The sequence below is a fragment of the Dasypus novemcinctus genome, chromosome 7 (assembly GCF_030445035.2).
Source record: "Dasypus novemcinctus isolate mDasNov1 chromosome 7, mDasNov1.1.hap2, whole genome shotgun sequence".
In the NCBI taxonomy this organism is placed as follows: Eukaryota; Metazoa; Chordata; class Mammalia; order Cingulata; family Dasypodidae; genus Dasypus; species Dasypus novemcinctus.
The window spans coordinates 101,163,574-101,186,140 of NC_080679.1; the positions used below are offsets into that span (position 1 = coordinate 101,163,574).

At 35.8% G+C, this 22,567-nt stretch overlaps 1 protein-coding gene across 20 annotated transcripts in view; it reads right to left on the minus strand.

Annotated features, from left to right (window-relative positions):
* The window catches only part of MBD5 (methyl-CpG binding domain protein 5), a 438,647-nt gene that overhangs the window by 25,025 nt on the left and 391,055 nt on the right, over window positions 1-22,567 (minus strand). For 11 of the 20 annotated variants that reach the window (XM_058300948.2, XM_058300950.2, XM_071216443.1 and 8 more), the window contains 4 exons: window positions 18,958-21,093; window positions 5,807-6,829; window positions 3,643-3,851; window positions 143-1,351 (listed from right to left, as the gene is read on the minus strand). In XM_058300948.2, the coding sequence (XP_058156931.1) occupies window positions 143-1,351; window positions 3,643-3,851; window positions 5,807-6,829; window positions 18,958-21,093 (4,577 nt within the window). The remainder of the gene's footprint in view (window positions 1-142; window positions 1,352-3,642; window positions 3,852-5,806; window positions 6,830-18,957; window positions 21,094-22,567) is intronic. The other 9 variants (XM_071216447.1, XM_071216449.1, XM_058300954.2 and 6 more) reach the window with 1 other exon arrangement.

Below are 22,567 nucleotides of genomic sequence, written 5' to 3' on the forward strand. Positions count from 1 at the left end.
ATGCTCCAGAAATTTGTGAGACCTCAGTGAGACATGAAGAATCCTAATTTCAAATCCAAAGGATCCAAAGTGATGATAACATAAAACAGTAATTGTTATCTGAAAAAGATTAGCATGTGACAATGGATAAAGATTAGTATACCTTCCCTTCCTCAGGACTTTGTTGACATGAATTGTGTACGTCGTCTTCTCTTACTAATTTTCCAGGCCATGAAGTCAGTCCTTTGATTTGGCCCCAGACCAAGTCGCCAACATTGAACGTCCTTGGCCTATAATGTATCAACTCATTTGAAGAGGGAGAGTCTGGATTCCTTAAGTCATCTTCACTACTAATGCTTTTAGCGTCTGAAGGGCTAGGCACACACCCATTAATGCTTTTGGCATTAAAGTCTCCATTGTAATGGATGTAGTCTTTGATCAGAGAACTTCCCAAACTATTTGAGGCACTTGGAGACTGCTCCTCTAGGACCAGGTCTTGCTTTGCAGTGTTCAGCAGCTCTCCAAAGCCCCGACTCTGTCGAGGTCTATTCCCATTAATGTGTGCACATCTCTCCACAGTGTTCTCTAGTCTCTCCTTAAAACTCATCATAGTTCTTCTGTAGCTGTTATACCTGAAATTTTCCTCCAGAATTTTATCCCCTTGACAGTTTCTGGGTGGTAACAGTATTGGGTGTTGTTCCCCAGGTGGAAATGGCAGTGTAGAGACATTGTTGGGCCTTTCATGACAAGGACTACTGTGGATACGGCCTGGATGATCCAAAAATTCCTCGCATCTCCACCTGTTTCGCTCCCCTCCGGGGCTTTGCTCCCCATCCCACTGTTTTTTAGAAGCGTGGCAACTTGCTGACTTGAAATACTCAAACCCATCCCCTTCGTTAGGGATCTTCCCATGGTCCAGATTCTTGGGCAGCCGAGCCCCCCTTGCATTCCTCAGTCTACTATCATGATCAACACCTCCCATGTTTCGTCCATGAATGACTGCACTGACAGCACTGGAGAGATTTAATGGGTCACCAATTGAGGCGGTGAAGGCACTCATGGCACTCAGAGCTGGGATGGGGCTAATCTGAGTTGTACTGCTGACTGCAGTGGTGATGACAACCTGCATTCCTTTGCTGGCTGCATCGACTACTGCTTTGTAAATGGCATCGACGGAAGCATCACCTTGGTTACCCACAACCAGGCCGTCCTTCACCTGCTGACCAAGAGGTGGGTCAATCCTTGGTTGCAGCTCACAAGGTGTATCTTGGAAAGGTGGAAGTGTAGTATTCAGATTCTCCGGAGGTGCTGTGAGCCCAGGCTGAGTGCTTATTCTTTTGTTTAGGAGAGCTGCATCTTCCTGCATTCTTACCTTAAGGAAATAGACAGTACACAGTGAGAATGAGAAAACATTTTTAAAGGCCTCACAGAGAAAAACCATAATTTCAAGGTTTATCAAAAGACAAAAGGATATAACAAGGAAGGAAATACAAGTAAAGAACAAGACTTGAAAAATAAATAAGAAGTCACTGTACAGAAATTGATTGAAGTCATTCAACACACTTTAAAAAAAGCTTTACTAAACAGTCTCTCGAAAAACTAAACTTGAAGTGGTTGGATACAAAATGTTTTCAGGTGATGATGCCACATATTTAGTGTCATCACAGGTCTTTGCAACCTGAAATTCAAAGAAAGAGTCAAGTCACAGATAACCAAACCAGCACTTTTTTATTAAGGGAACCAATATTTCTTCTCAACTAAATAAAATAAAATAAAATATAATAAGAAAATAAAATAGGGCAGAACAAAATACATATACTCCTTTCATAAACAATAAAATATTTCTGATATGATACTGTCTATTTTTGGAGCTTCAGATCAGGTAGTGACATCTGCTCTTCAACTTTGTGGGGCTATTGGCAAAGGAACAGCCCATGCTTTCAATGTGACAATGGCTCCCTAAGGAAGTGATTCTCAGGTAGGAAGAGGTTAAAGGAGGGAATGTGCACCAGGGGAGCACATCAGAATCTTAGGGCAGGAAGGCTGAGTGCAATTTGAAAGGGCCCCTGAGGTTATTCTAATTTCACCAATCCCCATCCAAGAATTACTGCTCTGGGCCCTTGATACCTCAATTTTCCCTCTCAATGATCAATCCTTCCTGTCTTCATATCCTTCCCTACTAAACAAGAACCTGCTTATCTACCATGCTCCTGCCAATATCCCCTTGTCTACCTACACTACATTTAAAAGTCCATTTTTTGATCAGTTCAACTACTCACCTTATCTATATCTATGGTGAGGATGCTAAGTAATTTGGCTACAGGAATTTAAGGCTTCCAACCTCTGCTGAAGCCTCAGAGCTGCCCATCAATCCTGTAATCCTATAGTTAGGTACCACTCGCATTCTCTGACAACTATTCAAACCTTCACTCATCTCTGTAAGACTGCTTCTATGCCATCTCCTGCACTATCTGTGGCAGATGACCTTACTTAACAGAGAAAATGGAGTTTGTTGGGTAAGAATTCTCTTAATTTCTTATATTCGCACACTCCCGTCTCTGTCAGCACAGAGAACTGCAACTCTAACTGTCCTTAATCCTGTCTTGCTTCTCAGTGTAAGAAGGACTCCTGCTCTCTGAGTTTAATCCTTCTGTTCACACTCTAGATCCTAATTCCCTGCCCCAGGGATCTTGCCTCACCATTATTTCCTCTCTTCTTTATGTGCAGCTTCTTCTACTTTTCTCACTTTTCCTTTAACATACAATATGTGACTTTCATATTTTAAAAGTTTGCACTCCCAGCACCCCTTCTAAGACTGCCCTACTTCTTTTATGCTCCTCATAGTTAAGTTTTTGAAAGAGTAATCCACATTTTCTAATTCCTAATTTCCAAATTGACTCTTCCATCCACTGTAACCTGGCTTTTGCTCCCACCACTCCACCAAAACTGCATTCCACCAAGTAACCAATTTCTAATTGCTAAATCTAATGAATTCTTTTCAAGTTTTATCTTACTTATTTTCTGTGACATGGTTGAACATTTCCTCTTCCTTTCTAAATTATTACACAAGTAATATATGAATATTTTCTCACTCAAAAAAGAAAATATTTCTTCATCACTACTTCCCACCCAAACCAGCCCTTTCCTACCCTATCCCAATCCCATTTCCCTTCACAGAAGTAACCATTGTTGGAGTGCATCCATGCAGACACTTTTTAATACACTGAGGTGTGTAGGTGTATACCTAGTTTCCCTCCCTCCCTCCTTCTCTCCCTTCCTTCTTTCACATCAATGGAATTGTACTGTAATATTGTTCTGTATTACACTGTCTTGCAGATCTTTCCATGTCAGGTCACATAATCTACTAGTCTTTTAAACTATGAAATAGATGTATATATCACAACATATTTAATTATTTCCCCGCTGCTAGATGCTTAAGTGGTTTCTAATTTTTTTACTCCACAAATAATGTTGTAATGAACATTCTTGGACATGCCCAACCTTCACACAAAAGACTGGAATGCTTAACAATAGTCACTCTTTAGAAATAACAGCAAATACAGAAGAAAGGGTACATAACCTCCTCTTTCTCCCCTTTCCCTAGATTGTTTAAACAAACTCTGACATCATTTTCTACTCGGGTAACCCTGGGAGGCAGAGTACCTGGAAGTTCTGAAACAGACAAGCCATGGGGTTATTGTTGGCTGGGCAAGGAATTGTGGACTGTCCTTGAAATGCCTGGAGATTCTGGTACCCCTGGAGAAGTTGCTGCTGTTGCTGATTTGGAGGAAACATCTGATTGTTGTTTAATAGTGACTGTAGATGAGTCAGTTGATGATTACTCAAAGTATTGTTTATTGATGACATGTCACCTGTTGGTTGAAAAACATAAAACATAAGTCCACCTGACTGGCCAGAGATCCTATGCCTATCTTTGAAACTAAGGATTCCTGAAACAAAAACTAAAAGCTAGAATTATGTGGGTATTTCTTTTTCCTCAAAGTTTTACTAAATGGTAAGGGAAAAGAAGTTTTATTATTTAGTTTTATCTATTATTATTAGCTTTCTGATCTTATGCCATGGAGAGACTTAGTCTTTCCTCTATCCACTAGCCAATCTTTATATATTGAGCTTAAGTGTTATATGATTTCTTGAAACTATTTTTATTATTGCAAATTGAAGGTTGAAATTAGTCCTAGAATGTTTTAGCAATCAAAAGCACTTGACTATATGATTAAAATGAGTGGGCCTGATCTGGTCTTGTCTGCCAAACTTAGTTCTCAAGCCATACCCATCAATGACTATCACAAACAGTATTAGATATTTGGTTTAGAAATATACATTTTGTTTTGAAGTAAAAGGCTGGTGACCTAAAATTAAAATTGTTAATAAAGTTAACAACATAAAGAAAGAACCTAGTTCATGTTTATGTCATCCTGTTTAAGTAAAAATTAAATTTATTGTCATAGTCATTAAAAATAATGATTAGGAGATGGTGTAGCTCAGTGGTTGAGTCCACATTTCACATGTACAAGGTCCTGGGTTCAATCCCTAGGATCTTTTTTAGGTACCTCCTAAAAAGACCCCAAAGTGATTACATCATCGGATAGGATTAATAGGATTAATAACTAACTTTAATTTAAAACTCAAAATTATCTTACTTTGAAATTACATTGAAATTATCTTGAGGATAATGTCATAGGAAAATCTTTTTTTTTTTGCTTGCACCTGTGTTATTGTTTTATTTATTTATTTATTTATTTATTTATTTTATCGTTATTCATTTAACAAAGGTTTTTTGTTTTTTTTAAACAAGGCAAGTTTATGGATACATATTAATACAGCAACAATTCATCCAGTGTACAAGCAATAGTATTTGGTATAATCACAGGTGTGCATTCATCACCTCAATCATCATTAGAGCATTTTCATTCTTTCGATGATAATAATATAGAAAAGTCTTAAGACTTGAAATATATAGATCTATAATGCTTTCTAGATTATTTACCTATAGTGATTTTAATACCAAATAAGCATAATTATATTATAAAGGTGTCCAGAAAGTCTGGAAACAGAAATATTATTTTTAATATTCTAAGGATGTCCTTGATATCATGTATTTTCACCTGTTTCCAGACTTTTGGACATTATTCCGATCCTTTATATTATGGTTACCCACATCAGTCAGTTAAATGTGCTGGGCATTTTCTAACTTTTTGCATGTTTTTAAGCCACAAAGGTCATAATAATTATACTGTCTGAGGAAATCTAGTGGTAGCAGCTATTGGGGCTGTTTGTTTCCTTAACTTGGTAAAAGCTAACTGGGAACATTTTTATTCCTTGTTTCTTACTGTGCTGGATAAGCATTAAGTTTTGTTTATTTAGGGTTCACCAGGAAAACACTTCCTCCATCCACAGTGCAGCTGCTCATACTAACCCTGTGATGCCACACCAACTAAAAGTCAAGTAAAATAGTTATTTTAAAGAAGTACCTGTGCTTTATTATTTGAAAATTAAGACTCTACTTGGCTTAAAGAGAATGATGGGTAGGTTAGGTTTAGGTGGCATCAGGATTAGAAAATAAGAGAAAGCAGATTGAAATGATATTTAGTATTGCTGGAATTGCAGAAAAGAAGAAAAGTCATTTTAATGTTTGCATAACTATGATCGTGTGTGGGTGGTGGTATTATATTTAGTTCCTTAAGCAAGCTGTGACATAACAAAAACATTTTTAAAAATAGTGTGACAAAATGGAGTTTTTAAAAAGGAGAAAATAGAATTAGAAAAACTTTTCTTTTGTAAAAATTTGTGAAAATATTTAACTTACCAAGCAGACCTGTCCCCAGTAGAGGGTTAAGTAGCTGTGGCACCACAGAGTTACTGTTGAGTTTAGCTGGACCAGGTGTATTCCCAGCATTATTAGATATATTCAGCAATGTTTCTGCCATTGACACCACTGCTGTCCCACCAAGTGTTGAGACAGTCAGTGCTGCCACTGCTGATGATGTAGTGGTTGTGGTAGTGGTTGCCTGCGAGGAGGTTGCTATGGAAACCTCTGGATGATTAGCGGTGTTGGCCAATGCTGAGTTCAGGACACCTCCCAACAGTTGGGGATTCAAGGCCATTAATCCTGTCCCAGTGACAGCTGGGAGGAACAGGGGGTTAAAGGTAGTGTCACTGCCTGCAAAGCTTGGTAAAGGGTTTCCCAGGGGGCTGGTTAAAAGGGTCTCAGCTCGGCTGCTCTCTGACTGATTGCTTGGCAAATGGTCTGGTAGGGCTGTCATCTGTGTTAATAAGGGAAAAGGGATATTTTGCTGTTGCAAAAGATCTGAGATGGTCAGATTGAAAGATGGCAGGGGAAGCATAGCAGCTGCTTGGACTTGGTTCTGAAGCAGGGCTGCTAAGAGCTGAAAGTGAACAGGCTGTAATACCTGCCCATCCATGTCACCAGAGAGAAAAGCTAAAGCAGCGTTTACATTCGGGTTGAGAAAACCTAAAGGGTGGAGGTTGATCTCAGACTTGCCTTCTCCTGCTGAAGGCTGGAGGATATTTAATAGATTCTGGTTTAGGAGATGCTGTTGATTCACTGGCAAAGAGATAGGTAGAGAACTGAGGAGGCTGGGGTTCAAGGGGTGTGGAAGATGGTTGTTTGAAGTGCTGTTGGATGGAAAATGAAGTGCGTGCTCCTGGCCAACAAAAGGAAAATCACTCCCAATGGGCAGCTGACTCTGCACTGGGTTTCCAGCTGCGGTGGTGACTATGACGCCATCTTGAAGAACAGATGTTGTCTTTGTGATGGCAGGATGGTTGGTGCCAGCTATGGCTATGGAGGATGATGGTCCTGAACTGCCTAAAATGAAGAAAAGGAAAAAAAAAATCTATTAATTACAGTATTAAGAAAGACTACCCCATAAATTGCACTGGGACACATTCCAATTAATTAGTTAAATGGCATCTTCATCAGAGATGATTTGACATGCTAATGGGACACACACTTTCTAACCTTTTTAATCTACTTTGAAAATAAATATATTTAAGAACTTTAACATATTAAGAGATAGCTGTTCTTAATTATCAAATGGCTTTTTAAAAAATCACAGCTGGACAAGGTAGAGATAAGATAATCTGTACTGTAGCTCATTGAAATGGATAGGTAAAAGTAGCAAAGCTTTACTTTTCAAAATACATATCTTTCATTTTTCAAAAAAGGTTTTGGTCTTTATAAAACTACTTGTTTTTAGTTAAAAAACAACTGGAAAGTGTATAAAAGGATAATCACAGAAAAGAAGAAGTACCTGTGGAGAGAACAACCATTAATATTTTGGTGTATAGCATTCTGGACTCTTTCCATGGATAGGCATATACATATGCAGACATACATACACATATTACATGTATTTTTTGAACAAAAATGGAATCATGTTATTCATGGTGTCTTACAACTATTTTTCATTTATCAATGTATTGTGGATGTCTTTTCATATTAACTCATATATAACTATAGAATAATTTTACTAGTATCATGTATACATACACAATAATTAAATCCATCCTCAGTCTGGGTATTTTTATTGATTTCAATCTTTTACTCTTGTAAGCAACATTATGGTAATTACTAACCCATCTTTGCCAGTTTGCCCAATTATTAAGCATAAATTCTTAAAATGGAATCCAAGACTATTCCAGCAATATCGATCAACATATATATAGGCGCGTATAAGCATGCTTGTTTTTCTTAACAATACTGTATTTTATATTTTAAATCTTTGTCACTCTATAGTATAAAGATACTTTGTATTCATGATTCCTTAAATCAGAAGTTTTTACTAAAATTAGTGAAGTTTTACTATATAGCACCTTTTTTCTTGAAACTTTTATGCTAGAGTTGAAAATTCAGGTAATATTTGAAACTATAAAATTTCAATTATTTATTATAATTGTTTTAGTGGTTTTCAATCCAAGCTGCACAATAGAATTACATGGAGAACTTAAAAAATATACCAATGACTGGGCTCTACCCTAGACCAGTTGAAAACTCATCTCCTGGGTACATCCCAGGTAGCAATATTATTTACAATCTCCTCTGGTGATCCAGATGTGCAATGGGGGATGACAATCACATTCTATTTAAAAGAAACTTGCAATCATCTTTTCATTAAAGGTCTCCCCTCAAAGAGATGCATTATTTTATGCATTTGATACATATTTTATTGTTATAAGCATATGCATTTAATTTTATTTTAAAATATTAAATACATGAGAAATTGAACAACAGTAGTGTCACTGAAAAATCTAAAATAATTCCAACATTATACTGGTATGCTATGCTCACCATAACAAACTATATTTTTTAAATGTTAACCACTGAAGCCTTGTCCAAATACACATAAATTTTTCCATAGTTTTAACAACAGACAGATGTGATTTTACAATCTTTTTGTTTTCACCTAATAGAATAACACAAACATTTTCCTTTTTGATATATATCATATTTTTATTTTTAACCTTGTGGCATATGGATTGACCATACTTATTGACCATTCTGATAAAGTTTAGCCTTTATATTTTGATTTTTATTATTATATCTAACAGAGGGGTGAACATCTTCCTGCATATAATATTTTCCCTCCTTTGAATTTTTCCTTAAGAAAAACATCACTGGCATGATTGTGAGAATAAAAAATAAGTGAAAGGTTTATGTGTAGAAGTCTATATAAACAAAAAGGAATTATCATTATCATCATTTTTATTGTCCTTAGTAGCCATAGTCAGTAGTGGTGGTGTGGTAATGTGAGAATAGTAATAGGTATAAATCAGGACATCCAACATGCTTTCTAGAAGCTAACAACTAAAGCAAGACTTGTAATTTTTCCCAGCTTCATGGTCTGCTTTTTAAATTTAAAGTCCTCAGTATTTCATTTAAAAATGAGATTTTAAAATTTTTCTTTGAAAAATATATAAATATTTATGAAATATTATCATGAAATAATGACTGTGTTCACAAAGAGCAGGCTAAGAAGACATACAAATGCTGAAGTAGGCAGATGGCATACAATTCTTTAAATATTAATTCAGATTTGTTATAAAACGATCAACACCTGTAAACATTTCATTTCTTCTTAAATTTTGCTGCTATTTCCATGAAAAGGTACTGTACATTATTTGCACTTGGAAATCATCTTTTAAAATAGGCCAATAAAAAGGTTTATTTGCTAGTAATCACTATCACTGACATGTTTCCTATCTGTTAAATAATAATGACATATTTAAATGTCCACATCACCACTCCTCTAATCACAGTCAAAGCACATTTTCAAACGGTTCTAGTGTATACATAGCAAGGCTTTGTAGATGAAGGTTTTCCTTAGAGGTTATTATTATTTTTTGTTATCTATCATTTGCAACAGACAACCATCCATATTTAGGATTTGAGGAACGTTATTTTGCAACAACATGATTGCAGAAGTTTTCCATCTAAACATTCTTGAGGAATATCGATAAAGAAAATAGTCTGGGTGTATTTTAACCTTATGAACAAGAAATGGTGAAAATCGAAAACCTCTTAAGGATAATATGTAAACTAAGACCTCTATTTTTTTTCCCCTCTACTTTCAATAAATCAGTTCACCAACAGGAATACTCTGTGGACAATAAGCTGAAAGTGGTGATACAAATACAAAAAAAAAAAAAAGCATATTGCCCTCTCCTGCAGGAACTGACTTCAGGCAAGGTGACACACACACACAAATCTCCCTGTCTCTCTTTTTTCTCTGAAATATATATTTATTGAAAGCTTATTATGAGCAAGGCACTTTTAAAGTTCTTTTCTTGCATCAGCTTGTGCAAGTATAATGCAGTTTGCTAAGAGCTGTAATAGAGGTATGTAAGAAGGGGACGATTATATAACTGAAGATGTTGGGGAAAACTATATAAATGGCAACATTTGATGGGGGATTAGAGATGAAAACGAAATAGTAAGGGCTTCTAAGTAGAAAGAAAGTGCTTTAAAAAAACAAAACAAGGAGATAATAAAGTGCATGGAGGGTAGTAAAAAGTCCAGCGTTCCCCCAAAATGAAGAAATATGATGGGAAATACTGTGTGGTGCTTTTCCACTCTACCCAGCTTCCTCCAACCCATGGTTACAAAGCTTTTGCTTTAGTAGACAAGCAGTGAGGAATTTGAAATCATCTTTCTCTAAAAGGCAATGATAATTTTTATTTTCTTCTATATTTCCAAGACTTAACACGGTCTCTGACACATGGTTGACATCCAAAAAAAAGTTTGTTGGTTGTATGAATCTATGAAGATCATAAAACTTGCACTCAACTTCCAGAAATCAGATAATTTGATCCTGTGTGTACATGTGTGTGTGGAGAAAGCAAAAACTTTTCCAGTGTATTGGCCCAATGTCAGGAGATAAGGATGCTGGACAGAGACGTTTGGAAGATGAGAATGCTCCAGGAGTTCCAATCACCTTACAGAGATAGAGGTCTACCTCAAAAAAGCCTATAAGTTCTTAAAGTCACTCATTAATGCTCAGGCAGACCCTCAGTTTGTATAAATTTTTATAGCTGGAGGGAAATTGGAGATTGTTTATTATCTAACTACTTAATCTTGAATAGGCACTCTCGGGGTGAACCTACTTCCTAGTTTTGCATGCAAATCTTATGCTCTGTTGAAGCATGTGGGGAAAAACATGTTTTGTTAAAACTGAATTTTTTGCAGCCAAGATGTTTTGTTCTTAATCTGAAGAAAGGAAGAGTTGCTAGGAGTTTTTTTTTTTTTTTCTTTTTAAAGCAAGTTATTCACTAAACATTTAGCAGTTAAATAAGCAAAAGGGAGCTGGAAGCCTGGACTGAGTTAGTAAGTTGGAGAAGACCTTTAGTTGGAAAAAATTACTTCACACCAGCCAGCAGCACCATGAATTGGCATAATTTCTTTTTCTTATTCTCTCTGTTGTTTTTAAAGAAGTAGGAGAGAAGACTGGAAAACCTCCCAAATAAAAGTTTCTGCATGGGATCATGTGCCTGGACCACCAATCAGAGATGGAGATACTCTAGTACAATGAGGAAACAGCAGTGGTAGATTGCCTGTGAGGCAGATTTCTGGACATAAATAGTATTCTTTGCAAACACATATAATTTCTGGTATGTAATAGCATATGTAGTATATTTATGTGTGTACAGAAATACCACCACCAAAATCTTAAGAGGATATTTTCCTAATTTAATTATTGAGATGTTTTATCTGCCTCTATTTTTTTTTTCTATCAAAACAAAGATAGTGTCTAAACCTTTAGATTTGTTCTCTTCTTTCTGGTCATCAATATTTTTTGAGAAAAGTCATTGTTCATATTATGCTAAACTTTTATAAGGCTGACTAAAATAGTAATAATAACTATTAATAATATTGGTATACCTGTATGAGAGGGCTTACAGCCCATATCAAATAGACCAACAAAGTATTTTTAAATTGTCATTGTACCAGTTTGATTTGTATCTCCAATTTTGAATGACCACTACTTTGTGCTAGTAAACATCTGCTAAATTGATATGCCCCTATGTGATTCATTTCATTAGAAGGTTTTCCTTCACTATTTGACCTTTACATTTGCTTTGGAAAGTATACTTTAACTGCAAACAAGGTCAATGGTAATCCTTAAAAAAATGAGTACTTCTAAAAGACAAGAGAAGATATCATGCCCTAGTCAGTCTAATAAATATAATTTCCTTTTCAGTCTGATGGAAATAGTGGTTTTCTCCTATTTATTCATTAGGAGGTACTGAGGATTGAACCCAGGAAGGTGATCAACCACTGAGCTACATTCACTCCCCTCCTCTATATTTAAAGAATTGATTTAAAAAAAATAATAAAAAATTTAAAGATAATGCTTATGAAAAGTCTAGAGCTTCCAAGACATTATTTTCTGAAGCCTTAGTAACAGGGCATGGTAGTGTGCATTTATAAAAATACATCAATCTCTTCCTCTGTGCCTTGGATCCTGATGTAAATTCCTAAATTCCATTTCCTTATCAGCAATAGAGAGTAGCCCTGGGAACAAACAGGGATTCATGGCTATTTTGTTCTCCACAAGGAAGGAGGGAAGGACTGAAACCAAAGCACTTAGGCTGAAGGGAGAAGAGGAAAGGGAGCATGAGAAGCACGGAGGAAATGCTCTCCTATCTTAACAGGAACAAGCTGCTGGAGAGGAGAGTAGAAGGCATGCGCCTTGAACCTTGGAATGGCGTCTGAGTAGTGATGACAGTATCAAGGTCAGTCAGTCACGTGACAGTAATGGTGCCAGAAAATTTTAATACATAAAATCACTCTGAAAACTGCTGGGATTACTAAAATTACGCTTGTGACTTTTCACTGTTTACTCAGGGAAGTTTTTTTTTTTTAAAACAAATGCCTCTTTAATTACATTTTTCTTAATATTATGAGGAAATGAATATTGAAAAAGAGGCTAAATCTCTTTCTTGGTAAGACTACTGTTTCTGAATAGCCATTAGAATAACAGTTTAAAGGCTTCATCAATAGTCTAACTGTAAGTTTTACCACCTTATCTTGTTTAATGAGCACAGCAATAGTATTGATATGGTAAACTTGGTATCCTTCCATGGTTCACTGCATTATCTGTAGTGTTAGAACATTGCCTAGTATATACTCTCAGTAAACATTTGCTGAATTAATTACCTCATGAATATTCTAAGAGAGTCTTGAGACCTGTTAGTGGGGTATGATGTAGTATGTCTTAACCAGTATTTATTATCAAATGAACTAGAAAATTGAGAGTACACGGCACAGCTATGATAAATATTTTGTAGAAACTCTGCCTGCTACTTACATACAAGAGTCCTGGGTTAGTGGGTGACAAAACATTTCAATGGGTTGTGCCTGTCATTTAAAAAAAAAGAAATAGGATAGGATAGGATGAGATAGAAAATGTCAGAGTGTTTCACATGTAATAAGTATCTTTTCATGAAACTTTTTATTTACGTTACCCATTAAAAATGTATGTCCATTGGGCTGTAATGTAAGTTAATTTCTCACTGTGAGAAGAAGTAAAACAAAGTTTGAAAAATACTGCTTTAAGATCAGGCCTCTGAGTTCCTCAACTCTGTGAGGGGAGACCTATGGACTTGTGCTTCAGGGGGCACATTTATCACACCATAGCTTGAAAGGCACCTTGTGTGGTTGTGTAGTACAGGGCCCTGCTCTAGGATATCTAGGATATATCCTCACACCTGTACCCTCAGGTCTTGGATAGATATTCTGAACATCTCTTGACTAGCTCCAACCTTAGAAATACCCCAGTAACTCTCTTAAGACTTCTGTTGGATAGTTCTACTTTTAATCTGTAAAAAGATGAGTCGTTACTTTGAATTTGCAAGAAGTATACCTCTTAGAAAATAATTTTTACTTATTTTTTGACTGGCATTAATGTTGATATAAGTTCCTAGAATGTAAGAGATTTATTCATAATTTGATTTATTTAGTACTCATGCATGTGGAAGTCCATTTTGATGAAATCATAGGAACATTTTTTAGCATTATTTCTAATGAGTACAAATTTTCAGTTAATGTTATTTCTAGACTCTGAGTACTTTTAGAAGTTGCTTAAACTTTTTCAGACCACTTTATTTTAGTAAATAATAGGTTAGGTATCCCCTAGAGAACTGAAGGATTTCTAGTGGCTTTCTACGTGAGCTTAGTGTACTAGAGTGGAAGAAAATTCTCCCAATTTACATACTAGGGCAATTTATTTCTTTAAAGATACAAAATAGGTCATTGAATCAACAAATATTATGCCACTGAGTTCTATCACACCCTTGATTATACAGACTAAATGGCTAAAGTCAAACACATTTGAATTATTATGCACAAGAAAACAAACTTAGAATATGTAAACAAAATAACTAGTGTAATCCTGAAATTAGGAGACCTTAAATATCAAGACGTTGCCTGAGGTAAAATGATCTTATATGAAAAAAAAGGACATCTTGCAAAAATTTAACCGAAGAAAATACATAGAGTTTTATCACACAATTAAGAATTTAAAATTATGGGAAAAACTCAGTTGTGGCGTTTGGCTAAAAAGCAAGAGCAGAGGGCAACTTTTAACCTAGAAGTCTTGTGCGTCAGATGGGGGATAAAATCTAAGCATTTAAGACTGTGTGGAAATAATTTCTATAATAACTATTATTTATTCAGTCTCAACCTTCAGGGACCCTCTTTCTTCATTCTATTTTAGCCTTGAAGACTGGAAGATTAGTCCTAAACAAACCCGCCTTATCCAGCTGATCTATATAGTACAACCCACCGTTAGTGATGGTCATCCTGTAATCTTTCTGTACCGGAAGTCTCATCTAGGAAATATAGGAAAATGACAACTTCCCTTTATTTCTTTACTGGCATGTTTTGAGAGTAAATACATAGAACAAAAACAACCAAGCTTATTACTACATTACTTTGCAGTCTTTTACCAAAAGTGTTCTTTTGTGTTCTATTTCATTTCTTTTACCTACCACATTGATTGCTGTCCTGAGTTTCAATCAAATGTATTTTGTGCTGAAAGAAAACACTTTTACCCAGAGTTAAAAAAAAAAAAAAAAAAAAAAAAATATATATATATATATATACACACACATGAACATATATTTATTCATAGGCTTATTTATATTCTTGTTAGTTAATGTATATCTTTAAGAGTTAATATAAAAAATATTTGAATTATTTTGTCTGGTAAAAACCCATACTCTGTTCCTTCAGAAATTATATTGTCATGTGCTTAGAAGAGGTGATTAAATGTTTTGTATTAGAAAAAAATATAAGACTTTAAAAGGCATTTCAAAGTGGTAAAGTTAAATTGTGTTTAATGACTTTATCATATTGAAAGAAAGTAGGGTTCAGTAATTAAGTCCATTAGCAGAGTGGTCTAAATATTTTTTCTTCTTCGAAAATTGTGAGAAATCACAGGGCCATGGAAGGGCTGGGTTGTTGTGTGGATACTGACAAGGTTAAGTTCTCTGAATTCAGAGGCCTGGGTTACTGGCATGTGTGTTTTGTTATGGGTCAGCAGGTATGCAGTAGTCAGAGGCCTGAGGAGGTATGGGCCTGACGAAGTTTGCCCATCAAGGGCACTTGAATTTGGATTCCTTCCCAAACTAGAGAGAGCATCACAGGACATGTGCTGGAACCACTTATATGCAGAAACTTGTCTCTCTTCAAAAACTGCAAGTTGCTTTAAATGTACACTACTGACAGAGTTCCAGAACATACCTGCATTCTGCAGTTTGAGTGTTTGGACTGAGAATCAGGATCTTTGGGGTTTTGTTGCCAAATCCACCACAGCTTTGCTTTACAATATGAGGAATGTCTCCCAAGTATCTTAGTGGTCAATTTCTAAATCTATTACATGGAAATATTAAACTTTATTTGTAATTTGATAAAATTATAAAAACCTAATAGAAACCTGTAAATTTTCCAACGTGAAGTGTTTAGAGAACTTTAGTGGAAAAGCAATTTAAAAACACCAAATAGAATAAAAGCCTCTTAGAGTCTTAAGTTTTAGAAATGTTTTCTAAGAATTTTCTTTTATCTCGTTTGTTACTCTCTTTGCCTCCATTTTCCATACTTGGGTTTTAATACATTTTAAATGTATCCCATAGAATTCATAAATAGGCCTAAAAATCAATATTTGGGTTATGATAGAAAAACTTTTAAAAAGAAGTTTTGGAAAATAAATTACTAATCAAATTAAGCATTTTCAGAGCAAGTGATTTCTTTTCTTAATGTAATATTTTTGCACAACTACTTAAGGGAGCAGAGAAAAGTTACTGGGTTGAACAGAAGGTCATGTGAGTTCACATAGGCTATGTCACATAGATCTAGACCCTTAGGCCCCAGAGGCCTCATCTTTGAAAGCAAGGTCGAGTCAGACCACCTTACCTGTGGGACTCTTTCAGCTTCACCATGCTATCATGCTTGGAATGGCATGACATGCATTGGCACAGTCATCCTTTTTCAAAGGTCTATAGATACATCACCCACTAGGAAACCAAGGCATATCTGAGTGAGGTGATAATTCATTAAAACAAAGGTCACCAAACATGATTCACAAATGAGGTGCAGTTCTCTTGAAATTCTGGACATTTCATCTGCATTGACACAAACATTCTAATTACTGTAGTCTATGATATCAGAGTCCAGGGAAACAAGGCCAAAATAATTGACTTTTGTTGATACCTAAAAGTACATCAAAAGTTTACAAATATGTCCCCTAACATGAATCAGTGTGCATCAATTCACTGTTGGTTCAAAGTTTTTAAAGAGTTTGAATGTCAATGCAATATTGTTGATCCTAAATGTTTCAGATGAGAAATTTATGCAGCTGGGAAGAAAATGGATTTTAGAATCAGTTGAACCTGGGTTCTAATCCTAATTCATTTATTTGTGATCCTGGACAAAGTTATTTTAAGTTCTTGATGCTCAGTTTTCTCATCTATAAATGAGGTCAATAATACCTCATACTTTAGAAAGCTGCAGAGGTTATAAATAATATATATAAATCACCTGGCACATAATAGGCACTCAATGAGAGGTATAATCAACATTTTAAAAATAAAATATTTTTCTTCTAATGTCTTATGCAAGGACTTCCTAATGAAATATACAAATATAATTGTGACTTTCATTTGCTGTCTCACTCTGAATACCTAACATTGGCACTCAATGATTATCTGATGGGTGAATAAATGTTGGTGTAAAAATTTAGGCTACACAATTACAGTGACAGTAGATTCTGTTGTCACGGTTGACTACATATCAAAAGGAAACAGGGTATTAGAGATCTCAATATTTAGTTCATTGAAAGCTATATTAATTAGTAAATCTACCCATTTTCATAAGCAGCTTACTATCATTCCTATGTACATTAGTATTTAACTTTATTAGGTTTAATATTGTAAAAATTCTTACTGACCTAGACTTTTATTAAGCATATGCTTCCTGTTAGCTTACATATGATTGCTATTTATATCAATATTAGTCATTTATTCTTGTCCCTTTTAGCTATTTTATGCTAGTACTTTTCTTATATTAATAAATTTCAACCTTTGTGTTCTGACGCCCCTAGCACTGGCAATCCAGGTTTGATGTATTACAGAGATGTATGGAACAAGAAAATAAATGTACAAATCTATAGAAAATAAGGCTAAACTCGACAATTGGAAGAAACAAGAATATATATAAATGTTGGTCTTTCCTGTTATAAATGAATAAAAAATAGAACATTAAAAAATACATATATTTTGTACCTATGAACTTAGACCCGAAATGAAGTTGAGGTAAGGGGTATCAAAATGCAAAGATACAATACAATGAGATTAACAATGACTCATCTAAATGATTGAAGGTATGTTCAGTGAAGATGGTATATTTTTAAATAGTTGTTCACTTTATGTAAATTAAATTTGCTAAAAGCATAATATTAAATTTTCATTTGTGTGGCATTATCTAAAAATGAATATGAACCTAGGAAAAACTGGAAGCCCTTTATATGGTAAGTACTCTGTTAAACACATAACAAAATGATGTTTCATGAGATTCCTTAGACTAAGAATATCAAGAAGGCGCTAATTTAAAATATCTTATAAACCTTATATTCTTTATAATATAAGAGGTCATTGAATAGTTCATTAAATACTGACATCAAAACACAAAGTACAAATTGTGGAGGGTGGCAGATATAGGTGGCAACACCAGGAAGGCAAATACTTGATTTTAGCTTAGTATCAAAGATATGTAGGTTATCATGTTTTTCCAGGATGGTGGTATAATATAGTCTATCCATATCTATGCAATAGCTTATTATTAAAAGCCTCAGCAGTTTCATTATTTCTAGCAGCAATCTGGATTTTAATGCCTAATGTTTTCATATCTGAATAATATTGTCTCTATAAGAATCTTTTTCCCCCCTCCTTGCCATTTCCTATAAACTTCTCAAATCATTAGTATTGGGTTTTGGATATCCTTTCTAATGTTTTCATGGTCAATATTTCTGTGGACTCAATGAATTTATCTCTTCAGTGCTTTTAAAAGTTTCTTTCTATTACTTCTGGGGATTCTACTATACCAAACAGTTCTTTTTCTAATATGTCCACTTCTAAGTAAATTTGTCTCCTTCATTAATAGTAATTGAATAAATTCAATAAATTTGGTTCAAAACCTCAATGTCAATGGTAAAAATAGTTGGCTTAATTCTACAAGAAAATTCTAAAATAATTTCAAGATAAGAAATTCTGGAAATCAGGGTTTCAAGCCTTTTTTTATTAGAAAACTTAAATTATTATTATTTTTTTTAATAAAAAAGGGTGTAGCCAAAATCCATTTTTGAATTTTCTCAAACAAATAATAACAAAGGATAGAAAACTAGGATAAGAAAACACATCAGAAGACAGCTTTCTACTTCATACAACTTTGAGTTACCTTTTCCTATCCATTCACCTATTTCTGGTCAGCAGCAAGAAAAAAAAAATCCATTTATTTTTGCCTATTTGGGTTTTCCAACAGGGGCTTTCATTTACCTGAATACAAACAAAAATTAGGGGAAACGGCTTTTATATTGGCATAGACCAAATACATGTTCCACGAACCAGGAAACCCTGCCTTTTATGGCTTCTTTTTCAGTTGCGAGTCCAACGGCTATATATATAACCAACTGAAAGTTGAACAAAGTTCAAAATGACACAGAGTGGCAACAAATAACAGAAACACATGGAATCTCCTTGGCTGTCATTCTTTCTAATAGACAAATACCTAGCAATCTGTAAATAAAATTATAAATACTAAAGAAATGATGAGAATTTCACAATGGGAGAAGGATCACTTCTTATCATAATAAATATTTTGGTACACATTTTTAAAAAGTAGAAAAGTTTAGTACCTTTGGGTACTTTTTTCTAATAAAACCATACCTGCTTCAGAACTTGTTTGATTATAGCTGCTAACAATGCTGTTTGGTATCACTGGAGTGGAGGACGTTGAAATTCTTGACTGAGGTGGATTGGGATGTAATGAATTTCCTAAAGTCATGCCCGACTGACTGAGCATCCCACAGTTCCCACTAGCCTGAATCTGATTTATTAAACCTGCAAGATGGTGGTTTGGGACTGGACTGTTATTGTGAACAAAGTTAGTGTTAGCATTGTGGCAGTGCACGGCTTCCCCTCTTAAAGGTATGTTCTGTGTCAGAGAATTCTGAAGAACACTGGAGTTGATACTGGGATCTGTAAAATGCAGCTGGTTAGCAGAGCAAGGCAAAGCAGTATTTGAGCCCCCACAACCTGGGGTACTATTGCTACTCAAGTTTGAGCTTTGACAACTCATAGACTGTAGTAACTGAGACATTGAACTGATGGGAAATGAACCCTGACTCTGCTTCCTTAACAAGTCGGGTCCACTTTTAGGAACTGTAGAACTATCCATTTGAGACTGTCTGAGCAAACTCAACACTGTGGTAGGTGGCTGTTTTCTTTTCCGCAATGAGTCTTTCTGCTGAGACATCAGCTTATCTCTTAGTGCTGCTCGACCACTTTGCCCTTCACCTGTTGGGAGAAGCATGTTGGCAGTAGGAGGGAACATGGTATTTAAAGTGCTATGTCCTTCAGTGTTGCCACTGCCGGCAACAGCTCCAGAATTGCTACTGCTGCTACTGTTGTTACCAGCAAGTTTGTTTTGATTTGCTAGCTGTGCTTTGGCTGCTGCTGAGAGTAAACTACTTGCTGGAAAGGAGGCAGCATTGTGCTGGTTCAAGATCTGATTTAAAGGCATTCCCAGCAAACCAGGCTGACTCTTTACAGAACCACTTCCAGCAGATGCAGTAGGAATAGCTGCACTGCTTGGGGTATTTAGTACATTACTCATTCCAGCAATTAATGGGTTAGGGATATCCTTGTATTGATGATGTCCATCGGACTTGGTAGAAGGGCTTGATGGCATTGATGGCCTTGGGGACCCTATTGTTGACCGTGGTGACCTGGGTGGAACCTTAATACCACTACATGTGGCCTGGGGTCCTACAGGTGGCATCATGAAATTTCCATGATCTGATGATGTGGAAGATGAGCGTGATCTTTGGGGCGATGCCTCAATCCTTCCAATTCCAGTCCCCATCATGTGCACTGGGGATGTCACTGGAGAAGGAGACAGAGAGGTTGAAGCTGAATGCTGAATTCTTTGTACATGACTCCCATGATTCATATGACCAGGTTTTACAGTTGGCAAAGGGAGATTACTTGGCAAAGGAACAACAGCAGGAGGCATGCTTACATTCATCACAGGTACCTGAGAGTGGACATTTGAATGGAAATTGGTTGGATTAATGATAACAGGATTCTGATTCACTGGTTTACTAGGAATAGGGTCAAGAATGCCAAGTGGATCTTTCTCAGATGTTAATGGCTTTTTCTGAAGAGCACAAGAAGGTGGAGGAGGGGGAGGTGGGCCTTGGGGTGGTTTGTGGTGGAACATTGCTCGTGGTATTTCCATATTAGTTGAAAAATTACACATTGGTTTTTTCATTACTGGACTCTTTGTAGTCAAGGTTGGGGAAAGAGGTATATTAGTCCTTCCAGCCATTGCACAGGATGACTGTACAGGAGAACCATGTAGCATTATTGAAGGTGGAGAAAGAGGAGTCCTATTCAGGTGAATAGGACTAGAATTGGGAGCTCCATGAAAACCAGGATTACTTCTTGTGAAAACATCAGGGCTTCCAAGTGGATCAGTCCTTGGAGAGATTGAGCCATCTCCATATATCTGGGATCCTGATGACGCTGGGCTGGGCAGGCCTCCATGGCTGCCACGGAATGGAGATTTCTGTCCGTGTTCACTGCTGCCCAATCTCTGCCGGGGATAGACAGGGTGGAGTTCTTGTTGTTGGCTTCCGGGCAGTTCTTGTACATACAGCCTTCCCATGGCATTAGATGATCCAATCATTAACTTGAAAGGATTCTTACATTCGGACATTACAGAATTTGTAATTCCTTCATGAGACTTATTTCTTACTGATCTTGGAGTTGCTGCCCGTGAAGGTACTACTGGAGTTGCATCTAATATGAAAGAGAAAAAAAAATATATTAATAACCTCAATTATTTCTTGTATGTGTGCTATTTGGGTAGGGGAGGAAAGGAAGGAATGAGGAAAGGCGAGAAGGGAGGGCATCCATAAGTGATATTTGTAAACAGAAGCTGTGACTCTAGCAATTAAAAAAAAAAAAGCACTCTATATTAAATTTTGAGTTAAAAAATGTATACGAATCTCGGTCGTTTACCAAAGGCTGCCAATAACTGCTTATTATGCTTGGTTACTTCTTATCTGTTGAGAAAGGGCAGGGATCTAAATCAACACATACTAGTATTAGTCCCTTAATAATATTTAGAATATGCAAAATCAAGATTGACAGCCCATATTGGAATGGTGATGTTACTATCTTGTTGGATTTAAATGTTTTAAGAACACAGTCATAATAGAAAATTGCAATCTGTGCGGCATAATATTTTCTGGGGTGATTTAAAGGAATTGCCATTTGCACCAGAAAATGTTACCCTACTGAAACTTCAGGACAGCTACAGTAACACCTACTTAATTCACCATTTTTCACTGTGAAAGTCAGAGTTTTAATTTTGTGAATTAGGTGAATGGGATTCTGGAATCTTTTATAATGGGAGTGACAATACAGTAAATATAGTGATATTGCCATCATGTTTAGCTTCATATCTTGTCTGTAATGTTGCAACTTATTTGCCCTTAATCAGTCATTATAGTAAAAACAGCTGTAGTCAACCAACTGAGATAAAAGATGGCAATTCTTTGATTAAAATAGAATTCTCAAGCAAAATTTAGCCAGGGTGCTAAAACCTTCACTACCAGGTTCCAATTGAGTATTCCCTTTTTACATGAATACATTTCTCACTCCCTGCCTTTTTGGAATCCCTTCAGTTCTTTGGAGATCAGATAGAATACAGGCAACAAAAGCAAGCTGGCTCATCATACAGAATTTTCACTCTGTCATGTTGAAATTCTAGGTTTAAGATTTTTAGTCCCTAAGGATGTTTAACTATTTTATAAAGTTGTGCCTGGCACAATAAAATTTGTTTCAAATGCCCATTCTCATTAATTAATAGAGGCTACTTAGAGAGTTGTGCTGAAAAGGATGCTGAGCTCTAGTGGGTTCAGTGAGAAAATGCCAATGAGTCTCTAACAGGCACAGGAAATGAGAGTGGTACCATTCATACTATGTGTTTGTCATCCTGACTCTGAGAACAACGTATTAGCCAGTATACTTAAACTCATTTGCAAACAGAGATACATTTACTTAAATCATTGTTACACATTTAAGATAAACATACTTCTACCTGATAAGTAATATCATCATATCGTATATCATATATCAATTTCAAATTGTATCATACTAATTCCTAAGTCAGTGGTTGCCAACTTTGGGGTAAAGAGAAGTCTAGGTAGGGTGTAATGAATAGTATAAAATGCAGTGAACATATTTTTGTGTTGGGGATGGGTGTGCT